Source organism: Poromitra crassiceps, assembly GCF_964638095.1.
Source record: "Poromitra crassiceps genome assembly, chromosome: 1".
In the NCBI taxonomy this organism is placed as follows: Eukaryota; Metazoa; Chordata; class Actinopteri; order Beryciformes; family Melamphaidae; genus Poromitra; species Poromitra crassiceps.
In genome coordinates, this window is record NC_139623.1 from 101,647,926 (window position 1) to 101,669,647 (window position 21,722).

General features: G+C 44.3%; 1 protein-coding gene across 1 annotated transcript in view; it reads right to left on the minus strand.

Moving 5' to 3' along the window:
* Positions 1 to 15,555: 15,555 nt before the first annotated feature.
* Positions 15,556 to 21,722, minus strand: part of LOC310788247 (vascular endothelial zinc finger 1-like) — a gene marked incomplete at its 5' end in the record, with an annotated part of 37,027 nt that continues 30,860 nt past the window's right edge. The window contains one exon of the mRNA XM_083649786.1: positions 15,556 to 18,056. Coding sequence (XP_083505912.1) covers positions 17,698 to 18,056 — 359 coding nt within the window. The 3' untranslated portion in view covers positions 15,556 to 17,697. The remainder of the gene's footprint in view (positions 18,057 to 21,722) is intronic.

The window sequence follows — 21,722 nt, forward strand, 5'->3', positions numbered from 1 at the left end:
TTGGGCACGGCGTGAAGGGCTGGAGTCAAACTGTTGTGCTAAAATACATATAGGCTATGCACCAGTCCTGCGACGCAGCGACCTATTATGGAAGTTAACAACAAATGTCCCCAGTTCCCAGTCTGGAAAACTGTGATGCGGAGGAAATTAATTGGTCAAAACGAGATGCTCGATGGTGACCCAGGCTGCACAGCGGTCCAAAAGTGCGATAATGTCTGTTGTGTCTGTAGGCTAACGACGAGAGGCTCGTCTCTCCCACAGACAGCTCTGGCAGAGGCTTTTACCGTCTGTCAGCTGTTGGAAACATCACGGGACGCGGTGCAATCTGGGAAATGGAGTACTTTTACGCGCGCGCTATTCTCTCTCGCTCCCTCTCTCTCCACACACACACGCACGCACACTCACACAGTAGTCGATACTATAATAACTCCTTTATTATGCTTCATAACAATTGGCATATATCATAGCAAAATTAATGTAAGTCTCAAAGGAAAAAATATAGGAATATTACAAGATGATGATGACGACAACAACAACAACAACAACAATAATAATAATATATACTACAATAATATCACTGAGTAAAGTCACTATTGTAGGTCTCGATATATCTCTCGATATCGATTTGGACTGAATGTCAGTATTTTGACCTGGATTAGTCAACAACAAGAAGTTCCCATATAGCTACATTGATTTTTAGCAGAAAAAAGTGGAAAAAATGCTTAGTATCTCTTTAATGTTTCGGACACTTGAGTAATTAATTTTGTGATGCACTTTTATAGCCTACTAGCTACCTCTTGTGTTTGTTAACCTAAGCCTCGTTGTCTCAGTCTTATTTCACAGTCAAAGCAATAAGAGTATGGAGCCATAATATAAGAAATTATGACTGTCCAGATCCCAGTGGAGCTATATTGCTACAAAGCACTGGATATGTATGGGGGTGAGGGAGGAGTGTACAGTTTTCCTCAATCATTAAGCAACACTAAACATGGCTCATTGCTGCAATGGGGGTGTGATGTTCCTTCCTTTAATATACCCTGATGTGAGACTTCTCATGGAAGCCTGGGTTCCTCCTCTCCATCTGTCAACAGTCTCTACTCATGGTTGCAAGGAAGACTATCTCTCACTGGTCAGACAGTCCAACTAGCAGCATAGCCAGACCCGGTTACAGAACAAAATTACTTAGGGTGCTTTCTCACTGGCGCCCCGGTACCGTTCCCAAGCACATTTGTCCCCAAATTGACCCCAGTTTTGGAACATTTGATGAGAGTGAACATTGCGTACCGTTCCGTTCTGCGCCTGGGCCAGGGAACCGTGACAGGATAATAATAATAACTAGAATGTTTACATTTCCTACCGAAAATGTAATTGTGCTTGCTGTCCTCGCCATGCACCGCCTGGCTTGCAAGCTCCCTGCCCATGCAATTAGGGGGACTAATGCTGCCTTCCAGACACCTGGGACATGGGTGTTTCCCAGTGGAAAAGTCCCAGTCCCCACCTTCAACACAATATTTCTCCTATAGGCTCAGAGTACATCCGTCCACACCTGTACCAAGTTTGGTTAGCATCGGACGATCTTTGTGAAATAGGCCCCACCCATAGAACTTTGGAAGTCGATTATATCGCAACGGTGCGTTTTTTTCAAAAACCACGAAACAGTGTTGTGCAGGACAGTCCCCACATGATGTGTGCTTTGGTTTGGTGAAGATTGGAGCAAATTTCAAGGAGAAATCGCAAAAAAACTGTTTTGGACAAAATGCAAAATGGCGGAAAATCTAGTCTGACGGAAATGGGCGTTGGAACATTTGATGAGTGTGAACGTTGCGTACCGTTCCATTCTGCGCCTGGGCCGGGGAACCGTGACAGGATAATAATAATAATAAATATGGGATTTATATAGCGCTTTTCAAGGACTCACACTAAACACTAAAAGGGCGGGGGCGACGAAGGTGCAACAGACAATGGACACACACGACACAGATACACACAACGGCGTTGGAAGCACGGTGCGGTGGGCGCTGCAGCACCCCCTGGTGGCAAGAGATGTAAAAAAAAAAAAAAAAAAAAAAAAAAAAAAAATTTTTTTTTTTTTTTTTACAGTGCACCTGAACGCAACATGCAAAATACCCGCTGAATAAGTGTCCAAATGTTCATGTAATTCTGGCCAATACTCCACTTCTGTTATAACATTTCAGTCTGGAAGATATAATCTTTATGACTACCTTAAAAGGCTAAATGAATAGCTTAGAAAATGAATAGCACCGGGGGCCCATGGTACTATTAATCCGGCCCTGGATATATCGGAGGAATAGCAGGTAGGCTATCACTGTCCCTGAGTCCTGAGGGTAAATTGAGTAATGCTGCAGAGAAGAGGAGAAGACACTGAATAATGACATCACAACAGTATAATCCTAATGTTAATTTAAAATTTAATATTCCTCTAAATATGGCTAAAAGTCCAAAAAGGGTGGGAGAGAGAATGAGGATTCCAACACAGCAGTGGGAGCAAGTGGTGACATGGAGGTGAGTGAGAAAAGGTGACTGAATAATGACACAACAGTCTAATCTTAATATTAATATTCCTCTAATCTGGCAACAAAGTGGCCAAATTTTCGTCAGCCGTCCCCCCCAATGTTGAATCGGTGGCAGCACCCCCTACCTAAAAGTACTTCCAACGCCACTGGATACACAGGGATAGGCAGGGGGAAACTTCAGAGAAGGCAGAGGAGAAGAGATGGGTCTTGAGGATCCACTTGAAAAGGTGGCCTGGGGAGCGCTTTGCCGTGCCTGGGCATGGAACACTTGCGAGTGTGAAAGCCAACCGTTCCGAACCACATAGACAACAAACGGGCGATGATAAACTCCAGGCATAGTTGATGATGCAAGTGCACTCTGTTCCATTTCCGAGTGCGGAAGAAATGCTGTAATGTGAAAACTGACCAGCGGGAGAGAGGGCCGGGGGCCGGGGTGCGGAACAGAAGGGATTCCCAGTGAGAAAGCAGCCTTAGGGGTGCATCTGGATTTAGTGGGGGTGCACTAGGTGTAGTGACAGTGGGGGCTGGCAACAGCAATGAGAAATAATGTAGGTGTTACGCGGTCCGGAGCGGAGCCCCACGATGAACAGATGAGGTCAAGTTTCGAAAAATTGCCTCTAATGATGCTAATGTGGGCACTAACATCATCAAACATGATTAAGCTCCTTGAATCCACAAGAGTCTCAGCTTTCCAGTCAATTTATGTAATTTCAAATTTAGGGACCCCAGTATGCAGAAATATTTTCAAAATGAATACCAGGAATCAGCGTGACATCGCAACAACAACAAATCACCACAAAACACCCGGAGCCGGGACAGTTAACTATGAGTTGTGCCAAACAAACGTTAATATCTCAAAAACTATAGGCCTACTAGGCCTACGTGACAACCCTTATATTTTGTCATTCTTAGTGAGAGCAGAAGTAGCTCAAGAGTTTGATGTATAAATGCATGTTGTGTTAAAGTTGTGTGAACTGTCGCAGTTTTTTTTTTTTTAGAGTGAGCACTCAAGGCTCGCTCCATTGGGTCCCATTTCTGTTTCCACGCGGAAACGCGGTTTGTTTACCAAAATGATGCTCGGCAGATCCCTCATATAGGCTAGGCGAAAATAATATATTTATACTGCATGCAAAACATTGCATGGTTTTTGCAAAAACTGCATGGGATTAGCATAAAGTGGGCATGTCGGGAAAGGGGAGACTCGTGATAGAACCGATTCTCATTCAGATATCTTGAGGTGAGAGTTCAAGGGACCCCTGCCATGCCAGTTTTTCCCTCACCAAAAGTTAGCCTAAATTTGGAGCGTGATCTAGCCCTTCCCGACAAGCTCGCATTACATGGTTGATAGCGAAGATGCCTCGGGTCTTCTAGTTTCATATATCAGAGTCTTCACTTTAGCTTTAAAAATGAGCCCCCAAAACAGTAATATTGGCCGCAGATGTAAATTTCAACTGAAGGTGCAAAATATTAAACTGGGGGTGCAATGCATGCTCTTGCACCCCGTAGCACCGGGCCTGATCCTAGCATGGTGATAGAGAACAGAGATAGAGCCAAATAGAGACAGATAGTATTTTGGTATATTGTTGAGTTAGTCCAAAGATGTTGCAGACAGCAAACTGACATTGAATCAAAAAGTACCAGTGTAAATTCCTCTGAATCAACATTAAAATCCGACACTGATTCACCGATTCGTTATTTATTGCTAAGTTGATCTAACACTGATACAGCAATGTAATGAAACAGACACAAAATCAGCAGATTTGCATTCAATTTCAGTCATCTTTTTGTTGATGCTGAATGGGTGTAAAATCAGTCCTGCTTTATCAACAGCACATACTGTATAACATGCCAGCAGAACATCACGCCAATTACAGCTCTTCTTAGCCTGCAAAGCAAGACTGAGTGGGACTACTGACAACAGTAGGATCAGAGTGAAGGAAAGCTTGAAAGGGACATTTCACTTTGATAGAATATGTTCACGTTTGAAGAGCACAAACTCTTACAGCTAGGTATATACATTTGTGAGAGTTCAATGACAAGTATCAGCCATTGGAATGCAGTCACCCTCACTCACTCACTCATTTTGTCTAAAGTCACATCTAACAAATATAGCCTACCAAGTACCGACACCAAGGCGATGAAGTAGATCAAGGTAAGAATATTTCATTTTGTATCCAGAATGAAAGAAGTTGTACACTCACTGGCCTAACATTCAGCTAAACTTGAATGTTAGTGTACATTATGTCATTTGGCAGACACTTTTATCCAAAGCGACTTACAATAACACATTTTTGTCAGCAATAGAGCAATCAATTATGCAACACAGTCTATGACAGCTACAACTTACCAAGGAATAGTGGTAAAGTTTTTTTTGTGTGTGTGTGTAAGTCTCTTTTACTACTTTAGTAATATTTGACTTAGGCTTAGAGCAGTGATTCTCAACCCTTTTCATATCAAGGACCCCTCATTTAGTCCACATGAGACATCCACTGACCCCTATTTGAGGACATTTTGTCTTGGATCCAAATCTGAGAATAGTATTATTAACAGACGTGATTTTGTCATCTGTATTGTAGGTAGAGAGATAACAGAAAAACTATGATCAAAATAGTCATTCTTTGACATTCTCTAATTGTGTTAATATTTTGTAATGAAATTATGCTTAAATTTAACTATTCATTCAGGTTGCTTGGGGGCGCCTTGGAACCCTCGGACCCCATGTTGAGAACCACTCAGGCTTAAGAGTATGTTGCATAATTGTCCCTTAATTATCACGTTTGCTACTTTACCATTCAATTTACTGATCGTTAAGAAGGGTGAAATGTGAGCACAGCACAGCATAGCCAGGTACTATATGATCATTGACAAATTCAAATATATTTTGTTTTACCTTGTGTGCTCTCCTCTCTTATGTTCTCTCTTCTCTCCAAGAGTTCACTTTCCTTTTAAATGATTCTATTCTACTATACTCAATAATCTAGAACGTACAAAAGTAAGTAAGTAAATAAATAAATAAATAAATAAATAAATACTTGCAATATTGGAACAAGCCCCTGAATTTAACAGCAGCTATGGCAGGTGAGAGGCACTTGGCAGCTTGTTGACATGAGTGGCTGATCTGAGGATAGACGTGATCCTTTTCCAGCCTAACGGCCACTTAAGCCCTTTAAACTGTGGTGCTATTGGACGGCCAAGACAGCACGCATCACAGCACTGCTTCAGATTAGACAGCTCATAAAGACTGCAGACAGGAGCAGACTGGGCTCATAAAGACTGCAGACAGGAGTAGACTGGGCTCATAAAGACAGCAGACAGGAGCAGACTGGGCTCATAAAGACTGCAGACAGGAGCAGACTGGGCTCATAAAGACTGCAGACAGGAACAGACTGGGCTCATAAAGACTGCAGACAGGAGCAGACTCGGCTCATAAAGACTGTAGACAGGAGCAGACTGGGCTCATAAAGACTGCAGACAGGAACAGACTGGGCTCATAAAGACTGCAGACAGGAGTAGACTGGGCTCATAAAGACTGCAGACAGGAACAGACTGGGCTCATAAAGACTGCAGACAGGAGTAGACTGGGCTCATAAAGACTGCAGACAGGAGCAGACTGGGCTCATAAAGACTGCAGACAGGAGTAGACTGGGCTCATAAAGACAGCAGACAGGAGCAGACTGGGCTCATAAAGACTGCAGACAGGAACAGACTGGGCTCATAAAGACTGCAGACAGGAGCAGACTGGGCTCATAAAGACTGCAGACAGGAGCAGACTGGGCTCATAAAGACTGCAGACAGGAGTAGACTGGGCTCATAAAGACTGCAGACAGGAGTAGACTGGGCTCATAAAGACTGCAGACAGGAGCAGACTGGGCTCATAAAGACTGCAGACAGGAACAGACTGGGCTCATAAAGACTGCAGACAGGAGCAGACTCGGCTCATAAAGACTGTAGACAGGAACAGCAGACTGGGCTCATAAAGACTGCAGACAGGAACAGACTGGGCTCATAAAGACTGCAGACAGGAGTAGACTGGGCTCATAAAGACTGCAGACAGGAGCAGACTGGGCTCATAAAGACTGCAGACAGGAGTAGACTGGGCTCATAAAGACTGCAGACAGGAACAGACTGGGCTCATAAAGACTGCAGACAGGAGCAGACTGGGCTCATAAAGACTGCAGACAGGAGCAGACTGGGCTCATAAAGACTGCAGACAGGAACAGACTGGGCTCATAAAGACTGCAGACAGGAGCAGACTGGGCTCATAAAGACTGTAGACAGGAGCAGACTGGGCTCATAAAGACTGCAGACAGGAGCAGACTGGGCTCATAAAGACTGCAGACAGGAACAGACTGGGCTCATAAAGACTGCAGACAGGAGCAGACTGGGCTCATAAAGACTGTAGACAGCAGCAGACTGGGCTCATAAAGACAGCAGACAGGAGCAGACTGGGCTCATAAAGACAGCAGACAGGAGCAGACTGGGCTCATTAAGACAGCAGACAGGAACAGACTGGGCTCATAAAGACTGCAGACAGGAGCAGACTGGGCTCATAAAGACAGCAGACAGGAGCAGACTGGGCTCATAAAGACTGCAGACAGGAGCAGACTGGGCTCATAAAGACAGCAGACAGGAACAGACTGGGCTCATAAAGACTGCAGACAGGAGCAGACTGGGCTCATAAAGACTGCAGACAGGAGCAGACTGGGCTCATAAAGACTGCAGACAGGAGCAGACTGGGCTCATAAAGACTGCAGACAGGAGCAGACTGGGCTCATAAAGACTGCAGACAGGAGCAGACTGGGCTCATAAAGACAGCAGACAGGAGCAGACTGGGCTCATAAAGACTGCAGACTGGAGCAGACTGGGCTCATAAAGACTGCAGACTGGAGCAGACTGGGCTCATAAAGACTGCAGACTGGAGCAGACTGGGCTCATAAAGACAGCAGACAGGAGCAGACTGGGCTCATAAAGACTGCAGACAGGAGCAGACTGGGCTCATAAAGACTGCAGACAGGAGCAGACTGGGCTCATAAAGACAGCAGACAGGAGCAGACTGGGCTCATAAAGACTGCAGACAGGAGCAGACTGGGCTCATAAAGACTGCAGACAGGAGCAGACTGGGCTCATAAAGACTGCAGACAGGAGCAGACTGGGCTCATAAAGACTGCAGACTGGAGCAGACTGGGCTCATAAAGACTGCAGACAGGAGCAGACTGGGCTCATAAAGACTGCAGACAGGAGCAGACTGGGCTCATAAAGACTGCAGACAGGAGCAGACTGGGCTCATAAAGACTGCAGACAGGAACAGACTGGGCTCATAAAGACAGCAGACAGGAGCAGACTGGGCTCATAAAGACTGCAGACAGGAGCAGACTAGGCTCATAAAGACTGCAGACAGGAGCAGACTAGGCTCATAAAGACTGCAGACAGGAGCAGACTAGGCTCATAAAGACAGCAGACAGGAGCAGACTGGGCTCATAAAGACTGCAGACAGGAGCAGACTGGGCTCATAAAGACTGCAGACAGGAGCAGACTGGGCTCATAAAGACAGCAGACAGGAACAGACTGGGCTCATAAAGACTGCAGACAGGAGCAGACTAAGCTCATAAAGACAGCAGACAGGAGCAGACTAGGCTCATAAAGACTGCAGACAGGAGTAGACTGGGCTCATAAAGACTGCAGACAGGAGCAGACTAGGCTCATAAAGACTGCAGACAGGAGTAGACTGGGCTCATAAAGACAGCAGACAGGAGCAGACTAGGCTCATAAAGACTGCAGACAGGAGCAGACTAGGCTCATAAAGACTGCAGACAGGAGTAGACTGGGCTCATAAAGACTGCAGACAGGAGCAGACTAGGCTCATAAAGACTGCAGACAGGAGCAGACTAGGCTCATAAAGACTGCAGACAGGAGCAGACTGGGCTCATAAAGACAGCAGACAGGAACAGACTGGGCTCATAAAGACTGCAGACAGGAGCAGACTGGGCTCATAAAGACAGCAGACAGGAGCAGACTGGGCTCATAAAGACTGCAGACAGGAGTAGACTGGGCTCATAAAGACTGCAGACAGGAGCAGACTGGGCTCATAAAGACAGCAGACAGGAGCAGACTGGGCTCATAAAGACTGCAGACAGGAGTAGACTGGGCTCATAAAGACTGCAGACAGGAGTAGACTGGGCTCATTAAGACAGCAGACAGGAACAGACTGGGCTCATAAAGACTGCAGACAGGAGCAGACTGGGCTCATAAAGACTGCAGACAGGAGCAGACTGGGCTCATAAAGACTGCAGACAGGAACAGACTGGGCTCATAAAGACTGCAGACAGGAGCAGACTGGGCTCATAAAGACTGTAGACAGGAGCAGACTGGGCTCATAAAGACTGCAGACAGGAGCAGACTGGGCTCATAAAGACTGCAGACAGGAACAGACTGGGCTCATAAAGACTGCAGACAGGAGCAGACTGGGCTCATAAAGACTGTAGACAGGAGCAGACTGGGCTCATAAAGACAGCAGACAGGAGCAGACTGGGCTCATAAAGACAGCAGACAGGAGCAGACTGGGCTCATTAAGACAGCAGACAGGAACAGACTGGGCTCATAAAGACTGCAGACAGGAGCAGACTGGGCTCATAAAGACAGCAGACAGGAGCAGACTGGGCTCATAAAGACTGCAGACAGGAGCAGACTGGGCTCATAAAGACAGCAGACAGGAACAGACTGGGCTCATAAAGACTGCAGACAGGAGCAGACTGGGCTCATAAAGACTGCAGACAGGAGCAGACTGGGCTCATAAAGACTGCAGACAGGAGCAGACTGGGCTCATAAAGACTGCAGACAGGAGCAGACTGGGCTCATAAAGACTGCAGACAGGAGCAGACTGGGCTCATAAAGACAGCAGACAGGAGCAGACTGGGCTCATAAAGACTGCAGACTGGAGCAGACTGGGCTCATAAAGACTGCAGACTGGAGCAGACTGGGCTCATAAAGACTGCAGACTGGAGCAGACTGGGCTCATAAAGACAGCAGACAGGAGCAGACTGGGCTCATAAAGACTGCAGACAGGAGCAGACTAGGCTCATAAAGACTGCAGACAGGAGCAGACTAGGCTCATAAAGACAGCAGACAGGAGCAGACTGGGCTCATAAAGACTGCAGACAGGAGCAGACTGGGCTCATAAAGACTGCAGACAGGAGCAGACTGGGCTCATAAAGACAGCAGACAGGAACAGACTGGGCTCATAAAGACTGCAGACAGGAGCAGACTAAGCTCATAAAGACAGCAGACAGGAGCAGACTAGGCTCATAAAGACTGCAGACAGGAGTAGACTGGGCTCATAAAGACTGCAGACAGGAGCAGACTAGGCTCATAAAGACTGCAGACAGGAGTAGACTGGGCTCATAAAGACAGCAGACAGGAGCAGACTAGGCTCATAAAGACTGCAGACAGGAGCAGACTAGGCTCATAAAGACTGCAGACAGGAGTAGACTGGGCTCATAAAGACTGCAGACAGGAGCAGACTAGGCTCATAAAGACTGCAGACAGGAGCAGACTAGGCTCATAAAGACTGCAGACAGGAGCAGACTGGGCTCATAAAGACAGCAGACAGGAACAGACTGGGCTCATAAAGACTGCAGACAGGAGCAGACTGGGCTCATAAAGACAGCAGACAGGAGCAGACTGGGCTCATAAAGACTGCAGACAGGAGTAGACTGGGCTCATAAAGACTGCAGACAGGAGCAGACTGGGCTCATAAAGACAGCAGACAGGAGCAGACTGGGCTCATAAAGACTGCAGACAGGAGTAGACTGGGCTCATAAAGACTGCAGACAGGAGTAGACTGGGCTCATTAAGACAGCAGACAGGAACAGACTGGGCTCATAAAGACTGCAGACAGGAGCAGACTGGGCTCATAAAGACTGCAGACAGGAGCAGACTGGGCTCATAAAGACTGCAGACAGGAGCAGACTGGGCTCATAAAGACAGCAGACAGGAACAGACTGGGCTCATAAAGACTGCAGACAGGAGCAGACTAAGCTCATAAAGACAGCAGACAGGAGCAGACTAGGCTCATAAAGACTGCAGACAGGAGTAGACTGGGCTCATAAAGACTGCAGACAGGAGCAGACTAGGCTCATAAAGACTGCAGACAGGAGTAGACTGGGCTCATAAAGACAGCAGACAGGAGCAGACTAGGCTCATAAAGACTGCAGACAGGAGCAGACTAGGCTCATAAAGACTGCAGACAGGAGTAGACTGGGCTCATAAAGACTGCAGACAGGAGCAGACTAGGCTCATAAAGACTGCAGACAGGAGCAGACTAGGCTCATAAAGACTGCAGACAGGAGCAGACTGGGCTCATAAAGACAGCAGACAGGAACAGACTGGGCTCATAAAGACTGCAGACAGGAGCAGACTGGGCTCATAAAGACAGCAGACAGGAGCAGACTGGGCTCATAAAGACTGCAGACAGGAGTAGACTGGGCTCATAAAGACTGCAGACAGGAGCAGACTGGGCTCATAAAGACAGCAGACAGGAGCAGACTGGGCTCATAAAGACTGCAGACAGGAGTAGACTGGGCTCATAAAGACTGCAGACAGGAGTAGACTGGGCTCATTAAGACAGCAGACAGGAACAGACTGGGCTCATAAAGACTGCAGACAGGAGCAGACTGGGCTCATAAAGACTGCAGACAGGAGCAGACTGGGCTCATAAAGACTGCAGACAGGAGCAGACTGGGCTCATAAAGACTGCAGACAGGAGCAGACTGGGCTCATAAAGACAGCAGACAGGAGCAGACTGGGCTCATAAAGACAGCAGACAGGAACAGACTGGGCTCATAAAGACTGCAGACAGGAGCAGACTGGGCTCATAAAGACAGCAGACAGGAACAGACTGGGCTCATAAAGACTGCAGACAGGAGCAGACTGGGCTCATAAAGACTGCAGACAGGAACAGACTGGGCTCATAAAGACTGTAGACAGGAACAGACTGGGCTCATTAAGACAGCAGACAGGAACAGACTGGGCTCATAAAGACTGCAGACAGGAACAGACTGGGCTCATAAAGACTGCAGACAGGAGCAGACTGGGCTCATAAAGACAGCAGACAGGAGCAGACTGGGCTCATAAAGACTGTAGACAGGAGCAGACTGGGCTCATAAAGACTGTAGACAGGAGCAGACTGGGCTCATAAAGACAGCAGACAGGAACAGACTGGGCTCATAAAGACTGTAGACAGGAGCAGACTGGGCTCACTGCACCCCTTGGAAAAAACATTCTTGTGTCGGCTGACTTGCAGGGCCAAGCCATTGCATAATTCAAATGAGTATGCAAACTAGTGTGTGTGTGTGTGTGTGTGTGTGTGTGTGTGTGTGTGCATGCGCGGGTGTGTGTGTGTGTGTGTGTGTGTGTGTGTGTGTGTACACAAGAAGCCATACTATTGTTTATGAATATGTTTTGTATGTTGTGCATGTCCCAGTAAGGTTCCCATAGTGTGTAGCCTACCTAGTGTTTATACCTGTTTCAATAGCCTACCTAGTGTGTATACCTGTTTCAATAGCCTACCTCCCTAGTGTGTATACCTGTTTCAATAGGCTACTATGGATTGCATTCTACGGTTGCATTTTATTTAAATGTAGCAAAGCCTAGGTATTGTCCCTGTCAAATAAATGAACGAATAAAAAATAAACAAATGCAGTGAAAGTGAACACTCACTTGATTGTAATGACTCCCATTATTATGGCTGGTTGACTTTTCCTTTGACTATACTGAGGAATCAGCATGACATCACGACCACCCGGAAATGCGGGACCACAGCAATGAACTAGTATGAGTTGTGCCAAACAATATCTCAAAAACAATACATCACATTGCTTTAATATATTTTGACATTCTGAGTGAGCAGAAGTAGCTCAAGGGTCTGATGTATGATGTATGTCGTGTTAAAGTTGTGTGAACTGTCACAGTTTTTAAAATAATGTGTGAATTTATTAAAAGGTACAGCCTGCCAGAGTGAGACAACAATATAACATAGGGTCCCATTATAAAGTTACCCCCAGTAAGCCGTTTGTTTACCAACACTGATCCCTCGTATAAGACAATTTATAGCTCATTTAAATTATGTCATGATTTGGCCCCTTATAAAAGTATAATGATTCAACTTTGGCCAGAGCATTCCTTTCTGGCCATGCCTATCAATTTTTTTCCTACATCTTAAAATGGCTTTTTTTTTTAGGATGTTAACATTTGGAATCAGAACACCAAATGTGTATTATTATTATTATTGTATTACTGCCCCCCCCGCCCAACACACACACACACACACACACACACACACACACACACACACGTTGTGCAATCCCAGAGAAATCACCACTTACTCCCTGAAGATGTGCTGAGGCCGTCACCAGAACCTCTGCTCTCCCAAATGTCTTTGCATGTCTCTGGAACACAGGATGGCACCATGCAGGAACATGGAGGCCTATCGATGCTGCTTTGCCTGGAGGTGATGAAAACCCATCCTAGCTCACAGCAGTGACTAGAGACTAGATGCAGAGTGAACACAGGCTTTTAATTCCTATTACTCCATACAGGATCATCAAGCATAGACTACTACTGAGGACTCGGATGAACTGGAGCGGAAAAAATGCTTGTAGACATCACCATCTGGTGGACAATGCTGAACACACTTACAAACCATGAGCAAAGATTCTCTGAAAAAGAAAATATAAGATGAGAAAAGAAAAAACAGTCTAACCAGTTGTCCAAATCCATAAAAAATAATCATCTTTAAACATTAATACCATGTGATTGTGATCCTACTCTTCGAAACACTGTCAGTTACAGCCATCCAAAGGTTGTCTGCAGTAGAATCAGTAACCTGAAAGAACCTGGGTCATTCAATGAGCTCCTCCAGACCCTGCAGCACCACCTGGCTGCATGTCTACCTGATTCCCAGATGGAAGTTTTAGATGCATCCATTGCATACACTGCTTTAACATCACCAACACAAAGACATTCCCTCACCCACTGGCAGGAAAACAAACCAAAACAGGAGGCTTCATTAATTTAAGATTCCAGGAATGTTGTGTGTGGGTCAAACTAAAGAGTATAAAGCTGCATGGAAAACATGGAATATTCCATTGCTTGTTGCCACTACATGGACATGGAAGCTGGATCGTTGCCACATGATACTGAATGTGTACAGAGATGTAACTGAGAGGCGGTGAATTTGGTCCCACCTACAGGAAACTACTGGATAGCCTACTACTACTTCAAACCCAAACATCATTTTGCTTAAATGAAACAAAATAATTGACCAATTATAACTATACTAACTTTAACCTTATCTCTGTGTGTTGTGACGGGTGTTCTTCAACTTTATTTAGTGCACCTTTAGAACAAAAGACAATCATACCTTTAGTATTAATTATGTTACATTAGATGTCCCAAAATTACAGCCAATGGAATGGAATATTATTCGATTTCAAATGAAATAAATGTCATTATGGTAAATTTTTTCAAAATACTTGAGAATACATGTTTTATTTTATCCAACATTAGAACTGGCCGTGGCAATACTAATGAACATAGTCACAACAGAAACCTAGAAATAATTGTAATATAATTTATTTTAAGTAGGCTACAATACAGTATATCTTAGATTGTAACAGTTGGTCAATTTGCAGGAATTAAGATTGTCTTCATCTTTCTACACACAAAGAATGTAAAAATGTGGCTCTTTCCTCATTGGAGTTGCTCATATTGATAGGTGTCATACTTCACCAACTTGGTAAACCAACTGTCAGTGCACGTAATTCCAATGTCGTATGCAGGTAAGAGAGCCGGCAGCGTAACCACAAAGCCCACAGTCACAGCAAAAGTCTGATAAGTGAGAAAGAAGCAGAAGGAAGTGTAAACAAAAGTACACTAATTTGCAAGTTATGTTTTACTTTTGACATGATTTTTTGTTTTGTTTTTTGCTTCAGTGAGTTTTATTCTCTCAAATTCTTATTTTTGTTTGATATTTAAGAAAATGTTTGACTATATTGATACAAATCTAATTCCATAGATTCAGTGCTAGGGTCTCGAACCCCTATTAATAATAAACCAGGTGCAAATACAGAGCAGTATAACTGCAAAGTCCAATTGTGGTTCAAACATAATACTATCAATGGTTCAAACCAAATGGGAATGTTAAAGATTGAAGAATTTCAGGGGACAGTAGCCCTATGGATGTGTCCAAAGATTAGGTTTTGATCAAATTTTCATGATGGCGATATCCAAGATAGACAGAATTATACATTCATATTTGTATTAACTATAGAGAAAAAAGGAGCTTATTGGGTACTTTTAATAGATTTAATCCCAAAATATACAGTACATGTGTACTCACTGTAACTAGAAACAGTTGACCAAACATCTTCATAATACACCGGTGCCCAGTGTATTTATGAAGATGTACTTTGTTTGGTAAACTATCTAGTTACACACGTACTGTATACTTCATGATTAAATCTGTTTAAAGTACCCAAGAAGCTCCTTTTTTCTCCGTTATATTTTTGGCCTGCTGAGCTCTCTTGTGCCACGTTTTGGATTTTTCCTTCTTTGTATTAACTAACATGACAATAACAACAGGCTGAATGTTTTGTTTGACGGATATGTAACAATTTAAAAATTGTCCCCTGAATGGTTCTGTTAAATGTCAAGTCAATTGTAGATGCACATGTACCATCCACTGCTGAACTTGATCACTGTTGAGGATTTGTGAGGACCCCTATGGGTTGTTTTGGTCAAGTCTAGGCCTGAATGCCAGTGGTGCTGAGGTAGCTAAAGTTGGAGGGTGACGGTGACATGAACACAGCTTTGCTTGTTCAAAAACCATGCTCTACTCTACTAAAGTGAAATACAGACATGTGCTTCTTTCATTCTAAAATTGACCAGGATTAAAAACATATAAAGACATGATAGTTTTCTTTTATTTAGACAACCCAAATAAAAGGCACATAAAACATTGCGCATGTTTATGTAATAATTTGACAAACATACATTTGAAAAAAATGTAGGAATGTTTGACCTTTCTGCTAATCAGAAAGCCTAGCCTCTCATATATACAAAATTACCATTGTTAATGTTCTAATACAAAAGATTTATAAAAAAGGTTATTTTATCTTTCACATGTATTCTAACTACCATATCCTGGGAAACTAAAATACTTTTGTACAAAGATATACATTCAACTGCCTTCACAAGGGTCCTGGAATTTCCAATTCTATTTGTTGCGTAAAAATAAAGAGATGTTCAATTCCACAAGAAATGTTCAGTTCATCACATTATTGTATCAAATTTGGCAAACAGGCTATCATAGTGTATCTACATAAATGCATAAGAAAAAAAAGAAGCTACGCTAGTATTTTGTTTGAAACAAAACGACAAACATGCATATTGCATTTTTCAGTATACAATGAACCAACTCAAAGAGCTGCAACACTGTCAAGACAACATGGCATTCACTAAAAATAGTTATGGTTCAACAGCTAGTGTTTGGGGGGCATGCAACTTCTGTCTCCTCCCATTATTGCAATGGGCAAAAACTTGCATTTAGTCACAAACTTGGATGCAGCCAGTGTGGCTGACTGATTCAGACCAATATGCCTCTTTATTGTGGTTGTACTACCATCACTTTCTAAATGTTCGTTAGTGTTTTCTCAATACATCTGCAAAATCATCCAGATCTCAGCCACATAACTATCCAGCCTGAAACCAGATCTCAGCGACATAACTATCCAGCCTGAAACCTACATGGGTTTTAATGCAATGTAAAAGGCATACATACCATTATAGCTAACATCATTTAAATTGACAGATATGTTTAAAATCTATCATTCTTGGACCCCTCAAGTCTCTGGTGGCCATCTAGCCAGTTCTTTTGACAAAAATGACAAATGATTTATGAAATATTTACAAACATGGAAAACTGCAGGACAAGATAAATGGAAGATATTATCAATTAAAAAGCAAATGAGATCATGTGTTTTGGGCTTTTCAGTGAGTTTCCTGAGTGGAGGGGCCATCATATTGCGTTGGAGTTATCACAGATAAATGATATCAAAAAGGCTTAATGAATATTCAAACAAAACTATAATCAGTCACCATAATGATGAAAATAACAGCCTGAAACTACAAGGCCAGGCCATCCTATGTTATGCCACTAGATGGCCCTCAAGTGTGCAGGCTGGTTACCCCACATACTTAAGAGACTCCAATTTGATCTTTGATAATACTGCTGTTCACCTATGTAGGATATGCTTTCAGTGCAAGACTCATTTCATTCCCACTTCATGGGAAAAATAACACTACAAAAAGACAAAAAAAAATAAAAAATACAAATAATAACAAAACATTTAATAGCCTAGAGGACTATCAACTATCCACTTAAATGGCAAAAGCACAAATTAAAATGCTGATAATACACTAATATGACAACTGTACAAGTTAGTCACTGTACCTCAAGAGCATACCTACCTGAAAAGACCACATGTAGCACTGTCAAAAAATATCCTTCCATGCAAGTGGAAGCTGCTGTCCCTTTTACTAGACTCATCTCCTGGGACATTAAATAGTGATTAGCAGGCTATAGTTAAAAAAAACAACAACATATAAGTAACAGCCAAAGACTTTGCGAGAGAACTTGTGAAACATCAAAACCAGCAATTTATAGTTATTGCCTAAGTCCATTTCTCTTCTCTCATACTAAAGGTAGAGGTGTTTTCCTAAAGACTCCTCAAGGGTGCTTGAGGAGTCCTCTTCTTCCTTTCACCAAAAGCCCAACTGTCATGATCAAATCACAGTCTTCTCACTCATTAACTCACTACATCTATGTTTTACAGTTCTCCTGATTACAAGAGAAATCCTACCTGATTTCTACACAACGGCTCTGCTTCTCATGTCAGTGATGTCACATTAGTTGGCTGCAGCTGTGACTCGGGGAGCTCTTAGTACCCTGGTTGCACAGCTAATGTAAATGTTCACTTCGAGGTTTGATGAAGTAAACCGGGTTTAGGGGGAGACGCGACTAGGCCCGAGGTGCAAATAACGTGGTCAGGAGTCTCCTGTTTTACTTCATTTTCCCTTTCTATCTGACCAGTTCAATGCTCTCCTCCTTTTACCAAGGTGGGGAAGAAGGCAAGACTTGGGACAGAAACGGCATGCTTTCCATTGACCTCATGGCGATGTTGAGGTGCCCTATATTCATAGGCATATTGGTTATTGCAACTGGGTGGGCGATGTTCATGTGTGCCGAGGCAGGGATGTTGAGGGAGGTGATGTTGACAGGCCCGGTGATGGTGACTGGATGCTGGAGGCTGACAGGAGACGTGATGTTGACTGTGTTGGTAGTAATGTTCATTTGCGCCGCTATGGTGACGGGGTTGTTGCTCGAGATGCCTCGGTTCATTGCCGTGGTCATGGGGGTTGTAACGGTCACAGGCGTGGCTGAGGAAGAGTTGCAGACCTCATTACCATCTGGAAAAATGTCAAACACAACGAGGCAGTGTTACCTTTTAGATCTGCAGCTCTCTTAGTCAAACGCCAGAGGCAGTGCTACCTTTTAGATCTGCAGCTCTCCCAGTCAAACATCAGAGGCAGTGCTACCTTTTAGATCTGCAGCTCTCTCAGTCAAACACCAGGTGCAGTGGACTTACCTTTTAGATCTGCAGCTCTCCCAGTGTGACTCAAATCATCAATATCCATCCTTTTGGACATACGCAGTATGTGTATGTATGGTTAGTGGTTATAACAGTTCACTGTCGGTAAGGAGATGAAGGGATGTTGTCTTTACATTAATGAATTACTCACTAAAAGAGGATGAGTAAATAGGCTTTTAATTGAATGGGATGGTACCGTTACTCACATATCCTAAAGACGTTAACCCTTGTGCCATGTTTTAACTCATTCGCCAGCCACTGCCAGGGTTTTTGATCATTTTGACTAATCTCCCAAGACCCACAGAATATTTTCTTCTATGACCATGTAAACACTGAATATCTCAAAGGAAAGAAGGGAACCACTACTTTCATAGAAAAAAGTTTGATTCTACCTTCATCCGTTCTTTAGTTACCGGCACTTGAATGTAGGTAGTGTTCACTGAAAACGTCCGTCTGTCCCCAAAAAGCCGAGAAAAAAGCCTTTTTGTAAATGAAGTCATCTTCACGGGTCCTGAACCGAATAAATGTCTCTGATGGCGGATAGTGGCCGGTGTTACACCAAATTATGCACTCCATAATGATTTGCTTTCCCTTTCCGGCCAAACACACCCGTGGTCACCACTTTTACCGTACCACCGGTGCAAGAGAGAGAGTCTCCCCGCTCTCAGGAGAGGGGAGCCGGGTCGCACTCTTGTCTTGCTTGGGCAGGCAAGTGGTTGTCTGCGTCTGGAGGTCATGGACCAAATGTACCAGCTAGGGATGCACACAATTAATCGAAACTCGATTACTCGCTCGTTAAGGATTTACTCGAGCATGTGAAAATGTACTCGATCAAAACAAAACAAAAAGCAACGTGCATTCTGTCAGTAGAACAGTGTTTTCAAATCATTTTTCAATGATCCTCCAGAGGGAGCAATGATATCACTGTAACAGACTGTTCAGCGTGTATGCGAGGCTCTGTGTTTGTCCCCTCGAGAGTTGCCGTAGAATAGGAAGTGGGGGACTTTGTTGTTGACAGAGACAGAGCCGGTGTTGACTAGTGTGCTTAGTGCTAACGCTAGGTGCTAGCTGTCTGAGAATAAATGTGGAAACGTGTTATAACGTTACAGCCTGACTCTCGTTTATTGTTTTATTAACAAAGTGTAAGTAATAGGCGGACCCGGACACTCGGCTACATCACTATAGCCCTTTTCAGACAAGTCATAAGATGCTCTACTTGGAACAGTAGCTCAAACATGGAGCAACCCACCATCAGCGAGGAAGAGGAAGAGTTGCGACGCACGTACAACAACAATCACTTGAACAATGTTCATTCGGATCCTAGTCTCACCTGGACTGGAGCTGAGAAACTCGCCATCAGCGTTTAAGAGCTGCGATGGTGCGACGGACTGCAGCAGAAAAAGTAAACTATCTGCATGCGGTAAGTGAGCCTCTGCGGCCGTGGCCGGGATTCTGGGCAAATGTTTACATGTCTAAAAGTTATGCCTCTACGTTTTTATGTGTTTTGTAGCGTAGGCTATGCTATGCAATGCCGTGAGTAATATACAATAAGTTGCTGCTGTATGAATAAAGGTTTTATTGAGGAAAAAACGCATTGGTATGGTTTGTAAAATTCTGTATTTTTAATTACAATTAATCGATTGATTGCTCGTTAACGTTACCAATGATCGAGTTTGGAATTTGTGGAAAATGTGCATCCCTAGTACCAGCTGAAATTGACATGGTGTTAAGAGTTTAGGGACTGGATTACTAAACTACCTGAGGACAAGTGACTTGTGTACATTTGCCAGTGCCTGGTGAAAAGAAAATTGAGTGACAGGCTGCCCTGCTGTCATGGAGTCCCATCCCTCGCTCAAAGCTGCTCGGTACCACGCTTTGAGCGGCAAGCCTGGAGCTGTTTTATGGAGCTTTTCTGATGGGAGATTGTTCCTTTTCTCTGCTTCATGGTTTTGGTGGACAATTATGGTGGCTTCTGTGCCACTCTAGACTCCTCTAGGCATGCTGTAGTTATTTCACAACGTGAGGAAGACAGCAGCCATCTGTCACGACGGTGAAAACACAGATTGACGTGATAGCATGTCAGGCTGGGGAGGGGGACAACTGACAGCTTCTATAAGATTGATTCATTTTTATTATGTGATAAGATTCAAACATAATGAGCCCTAAGTCCCGCCCACTCCAACCCCAACCCCAGAAAACACAAAATGGCAATATTTAGGATTTGGATTTAAACTAATGTCTACAACTTTTAGATGCTTACAATTATGTACATAAGAACCGACCTGCGATGGCTAGGCTAATTCTAGGACGTAGACTTAAATTATTAGCTGCCAAACTGAGTTCCACCTCTGCGCAGATTCCTCCTCCCTCTTCTCTCTCTCCCCCTCAGGTGTCCTTCATTGGCCTGACGTACACCCCGCCGCTGCAGCCCTAGGCCCGGTCGGCATCGTCCCAGCCACCTGTCGTCAATCTAGGCCATCTACCCACTACTCCTTCGCCTGTCTGACACCCCGGGCTCATCATCACCACCGACCCCTATCCTCATCATCCTGGTCACCTGTCGTCACTCCGGCCCACCTACCCACTACTCCTTCACCTGCCTGCCCAGGGGAAGGGGGGGGACGTCCTCCCCCCATGGCCTCATCATCACCTCCGACCCCTATCCTCCCCTCCTCTCCTCTTAATCGATGTCACCAATGCGGACTCATGCGGATTCCTCAGATCATCCTCGTGGAAAGGCATGGCACCCATTCTATCCCCTCCCACTATTCCGCCACTATTTAAAGCATGGCACACATTCTACCCTAAAGCGAGGCACCCATAAGCTCTATGTGAACATGTGTTTATTTGGCAAAGGGACTCAGTACTAAAGGCTTGCAGCCAATTAAATTAAGCATAGTTTGGTTGCTAAGAAATCGACATATGTCCGTTTGCAAAATGTGTGTCTATATTTCTCTATCATATAATTGTTCGATGTGTTATTATTACTACTGTAATTTGTTACTGTTGTGTCAGCTAGCCCTCCTTTCCCTGTTCTCTCCATATGGTCTCCCATACTCTCTCTATACTCCCATACTCTTCCATATGCTCTCTCCTCTCCCACATTTCCCATTCTCTCCCCACCTCCTCCCTCCCCCTGCTCTCTTCTCCCCCGCTCCCCCCCTTCCCCTCTCCTGCTCTCTCCTCTTGCTCCTTCCCCACCTCCTATACTCTCCAACATTTCCCATTCCCTCCCCACTCCATCACTCTCTCACATTCCCCCTGCTCTCCTCCCTTCTCCCCCTCTCTCCTCTGCTCTATCCTATATTTCTATATTTTCTATATTTCTCTATCAATTGTTCAAAGTGTTATCTTTATTCTGTAATTTGCTACTGTTGTGTCAGCTAGAATTAGCTAGACATATTCTCTGTGAAGCCCTCTGAGACATGCTTGTGAATTAGGGCTATATAAATAAACTTGACTTGACTTGACCCTAAATTAAATA